We start from the raw sequence: 5,675 nt of genomic DNA on the forward strand, positions 1-5,675 counted from the left end.
AATCTCCTCGCATGTACAATTGTGGCTATCGTAACCCGCTCCACAGAGTACACTCGTAGGGAATCCCAGTCTGTTACAAATGCCTATCATTGTCTATAATTAATGATCACTATATTCTCACTCCTAACTTAGATAAATTTGAAAACTCAAATACTAAGTTTCTAATATCTTTCATTACTGTTTACTGGAATATGACTTCAGTCAGATGTATTTCACAGTCTGATTGCTGAGGTCTTCTTAACTCACTCATAGGAGGTAGTTTTAGTGGGTTCAAGTCTCACACTGTTAATGGTTTCTACTTACCGCAAAAATAAGAGCCATTTAAATTTATAATTTTTAGCAGATATTAGTTAACTAGAAAGGATTATTCACTTGTAGTAAACAATGAGAGCGATCTATGGTATTTAAGGTTAAATTCGGCACAAATTAACATTAATCAACTAATACTAAATACTTACTTGCTTAATTAATTTAGGAACACATTACTAACAGGTCCAATACATAAAAATATGAAGTGCAACATAGATTTATTTAGTTATGAATGATGTGCATGTATACCTATATATTAAGAATTTGTACATTTTAATTTTTACAATTATATCTTAAGTGTTTTTTAGAACAGCAAATATCTGAAAAGAAAAACTCAGCACCTGTACCAAGAATAGTATAATTTGTGGTAAGAGTCAACAACAATAGAGGGCTTATTTACGTACTTGCTTCAACGTCACCAGATTAACTTCAGCTATGCCAGATATATTTAAAACAACTGGTCGTCTTGTTACCATCAACATTAGTAAAACCATCTTCTTATATTCCAAAGAACTTCGTAACCAGTTTTGTGTGCAGAGAGCATCGAACATTTTAGAACTCTAGAAAATTTGGAGAATATACCGGAAACAATATTTACATTAAAATAAACTCTTACTGTGTCCATGAGTAAATTTCCAAAGTAGCAAATTATTATTACTTGTTTCATTTCGAATCCCATTAATAGAATTATTGTGAAAGCTATAAACAAAGATTTCTCATTCAATAATCTGTAGGTGGTGAAACACAAAATAAACGAAGAGGACATCAAACTAAGTAGCACCGAAGGTGTAAATATTCTGTCGATTTTCTTAACAAGTCTAAAAGTATTTTCTTCATTAGTAATAGAAGTATTTCCGTAATTTTAGTTATAAATATTTATTGTTACCGTAACACAATTTGATGCTCTTTAATAATATTTTTTAATTGAAAAACACTCTCTGGATCCTCTGGATTTATTTCTGATATTTTTTTACATAGTACATCATAATGCATGCAAAACTGTAAAATGCAACCTAAAAGGCATAAGTCGGGGTTTAAGAGCGAAATTGATATAAAAAGTCCCAATATAATTTCGAACAAATAATAGAAAGCATATCCAAGATAAGTTTCATGAATATCCATGGGATACCACATTTTAAATGGAGTCATGTATAAGAAATGACCATATCTCCATAGAGCATAACATGATAATATAAATGGATAGATGACGAATAGAGTAAACACATATTTAAAAAAGATCCATAGAAACTTTTCAACCTTCAAGTATATTTTCAAATACGTCGATAGACGGTATTTCTTCTCGAGTTCTGCGTGAGGATAAATTGTCTTTAATTTTATGTAACAATTACCAAGTGATGACCGATTATACATTAAAGAGAGCATTTTGCAGAAACCAACAATGAAATAATTTGTATTAATGACGACCTCTGAAATTTCTGCAAAATTCTTATCACACAGAAACAGTGAACATACTAGTTGTATTAAGACAATTGAGCTACCCAATAGAGTAATTCCTTTTAGTATTTTATTATGAGGTTTGTCCTTTTCAAAAGTAATGCCCATGAATTTAAATAATTTCATAGGTCTATTTATGTACCGATCGAAATTTTTTTCGCGATGTTTTATTATCAATGCGTTCATCTTAGCCGACTGAAGAAATCTAATAAATTGTCTCTATATATATGGGGTGTGATTCTATACAATTTAGTTTATAGAAATTAATTTGCTTATAAAACCATTTTTAAAGGTAATTATATTTAATAGAAACCACAACCGTTTAAAAAGAAAATGGTTTAACTGTTTTAAAATCGTTTCAGTAAAATATAAGTGATGACCTTCAAGTGGTTAGTACATTTAAACTTCAAGATTTGCGGTCGTAATAAGAATTAGTAAACATACCTATTTACCAATGGGAAAATAATTATATATCTCTAATACAATAATAGAAAATCGAATAATCACATTCTGAATTATTAAGTCTGAAAGATATTAGAGAAGAATATAAATATAATACAGATTACATACATATATAATAAATACTGATATTCGACTTAATGGGATAAAGTGTTTTCATTGTAAAGATATTAGTCTTGTTGTATGTGTGGTCACTGGGCATAGCCGGTTAGGAAACCAAGCTAGAAAATTGAATCTTTGTTTTAATTATTCCTTTCGCAATTGTGGAGAGAACGATGGAAGTGCGTTACAATTGCTTTGTTATTGCCCTTTGTATGTGCAGTACCGTTTTACTATTTTAATGGCCTCTCTTTTTGAGGATCTTGGTCAAGTCCGGAATCTCCTACCAATAAGCATTTTAAGCTTTGCTAAAGGTTTTAGATGGTTTTTAATCCTCTGAATTTTCTCTATACTGCGACAGAAAGGGCTAATATTCCTGAGTATACCTTTTGAATCGCCACCATAGTCTAACCCAACCTAATGATTATGAAGATCAGTTCATTCATATAAAGAAAAGTTCATTGCAAAATAGACCTTTCTCAGGAAAAACAAAAATACTGTGGAGATAGATTTAAGCCAATATAGAATCATACAATACATATCAAAAATAGACCTTTTGAGAACATTATCTTAAATAGACAAGAACAGGCGTCTAATTTCGTTTTCTAATGTGCGTTCATTTTGGTATGGCTGCAAAACTTTTATGGATTTCCAAAATGATATTTGACATCCCTTGTACCACAGTTTGATATATTAAAGATTTTTTTTAACTTCTTGGTATGGAATGAGGATTTACAAAAGAAGACATTTTATTATATGCTTTCAATACTAACCAATATGCAGGATGTTAAAGAAAAATCTATGCAAAAATTATCGTCTGTCAAACATAATTCAATTTTTTATTTTCAATTGAAGCAATCCTTTACATTTTATTATAATATAATTTTTTCAAATAATCTCTAGACTTACGACAGATTCCAATTAAAAACAAATTATTTACAAGTCAAATAAAGTATATTAGATATATGTATAATATCATTTATACGAAATTACAAATATTAAATTCAAATCTTAGATATTCTTTAGAACAGCAAATACCTGAAAAGCGAAACTCAGCACCTGTACCAAGTGAAGAGCCATTTATATATTTAGTCAACATCATTAATAGAGAGTTTATTTACGTACTTGTTTTAATGTCACTAGATTAACTTCAGCTATGCCGGATATATTCAAAGTGACTGGTCGTCTTGTTACCATCAACATTAGTAAAACCATCTTCTTATATTCCAAAGAACTTCGTAACCAGTTTTGTGTACAGAGAGCATCGAACATCTTAGAACTCTGAAAGATAAGAAACTATAAAATATAGAGAATTCATTGAAAACGGAATTATTAATAAAGTAGATCATTACGTTGTCCATGAGTAAATTTCCGATGTAGCAAATTATAACCACTTCCTTCATTTCGAAACCAAGTATTAAAATTGAAAGGGAAACTAAAAGTAAAGACTTCTCATTTAATAATCTGAAGGTAGTAAAACACAAAATAAACGAAGAGGACATCAAACTAAGTAACACCGAAGGAGAAAATATTCCGTCGATTTTCTTAACTAGTCTGAAATATTTTAGTTTATTTATAATGGATAAATATTGTAGATATATATACTAAATGATTACCGTAACAGAATTTGATGCTCCTTAATAATGTTTTTCAGTTGACAAACACAGTCTGGATCCTCTGGATTAATTTCTGATATCTTTTGGCATAAAATATCATAATGCATACAAAACTGTAAAATACAACCCAAAAAGCATAGATCGGAGCTAAGGATCGAAATTGAATTGAAGAATCCAATAATGGTTTCGAACAAATAATACAAAATATATCCAGGATAAGTTTTATGAACATCTATGGGATACCACAGTTTAAACGGAGTTATATGTAAAAAATTATCGTATCTCCAGAAGGAGTAACATGATAATATAAACGGATAACCGAAAAATATAATAAAAAGATATTTCAAAAATATCCATAGAAACTTTTCAATCTTTAGGTATGTTCTTAAATACTTCGATAGATGATATCTCTTCTCAACTTCTGTATAAGGATAAATTGTCTTTAATTGTATATAACAATTACCAAGTGATGACCGATTATATATTAAAAATAGCATTTTGCATAAACCAACAGTTAAATAATTTATATTACTGACGACATCTGAAATTTCTGCAAAGTTTTTATCACACAGAAGCAGTGCACATACTAGCTGTATTAAGATAACTGAGCAGCCCAATAAATAAAATCCTTTTAATATATTATTGTGAAGTTGATCCTTCTCAAAAGTTATGCCCAAGAATTTAAATAATTTCATAGTGCCATTTATGTACCGATCGAAATTTTTTTCGCGATGATTCACTATTAATGCGTTCATCTTGATTGACTACAGAAAAAGTTCAAGAGTTCAAGATACGTACAGTGTTTAGTTTATTTGTTTTGATTCCAGATAACTGTATTTATATAGAAATTAGAAGGGACTCTGATTATAGTTAATCGAAACCACAAATGTTTATACAAAGCTCTAAGCAAAAATCCTTAAAGTACTTAATTGTCTGGGAAGAGAATTGTAAAATTCAGGAATGATTTTTTCAATTAATTAATAATTATATTCTCAATATCCTTGATAAATAGATAGCTTTAAGTTTTGTGGTTTGATTTAAGTTGACGGTTCGTACATCAGGTAAAAACCCCTATAGTTTATTTAGCTATAGACTAACGAGACTGAAAATTCGTTTTGAGTTTAGTTCGTTTTAAACTAAGAAGAACGGCTGTTACACCAGAAAACATCGATGCAGTGAGAGAAATGATTTAGATTAATTAGTGTGTTACATTCTGGGAGATAGAACCATCCTTGGGCACTTGCGCGACCAGCACACATTCAATTTTACAAATACATTTAGCGGTCAAATTTGTTTCAGTTGGATTCTCCATAGTTTGATAATCGCGCAAAAGAAGATACGTGTTGACTGGGGCAAGAAAATGCTAAAAAATACAGCTGAGGTAGCTCAAAACACGTCTAAGGTAACGAGATAGAATATGATAACACTGCAATCCACTATTTGGGTTTAAAACTCGTTAAAAATTGTACTTGAACAAAGTAAATCAAAGCAAATTATCGCATGTTTCTTTATAAAAGCCGGTCATGTCGCAATTGTAGCACTTGAACAACGTAGAACGATCAATTCTGAGTGGTATACAACCATTTGTTTTCCGGAAGTCGAATTGATGGATCATGCGCCGTATAGTTCGGACACGCACCCAATAACTTGTTGTTGCCAAACATCAAGAAAAAATACGTGATGAGTGTTTTTTTACGCCCGGACAGGCCGTTGAGACATTTAAAACTTTGGTTTTGG

At 30.4% G+C, this 5,675-nt stretch overlaps 1 protein-coding gene across 1 annotated transcript; it reads right to left on the minus strand.

Moving 5' to 3' along the window:
* Positions 1-3,331: 3,331 nt before the first annotated feature.
* Positions 3,332-5,250, minus strand: LOC119674834 (odorant receptor 85f-like). Its single transcript, XM_038085991.1, has 4 exons — positions 5,149-5,250; positions 3,939-4,018; positions 3,675-3,876; positions 3,332-3,603 (listed from the first exon to the last, which is right to left on the minus strand). The coding sequence occupies exons 1-4, from the start codon at positions 5,248-5,250 to the stop codon at positions 3,436-3,438; spliced, it is 552 nt and encodes a 183-aa protein (XP_037941919.1). The 3' UTR covers positions 3,332-3,435.
* Positions 5,251-5,675: the final 425 nt, after the last annotated feature.

This window comes from Teleopsis dalmanni, chromosome 2 (assembly GCF_002237135.1).
Source record: "Teleopsis dalmanni isolate 2A chromosome 2, ASM223713v2, whole genome shotgun sequence".
NCBI lineage: Eukaryota > Metazoa > Arthropoda > Insecta > Diptera > Diopsidae > Teleopsis > Teleopsis dalmanni.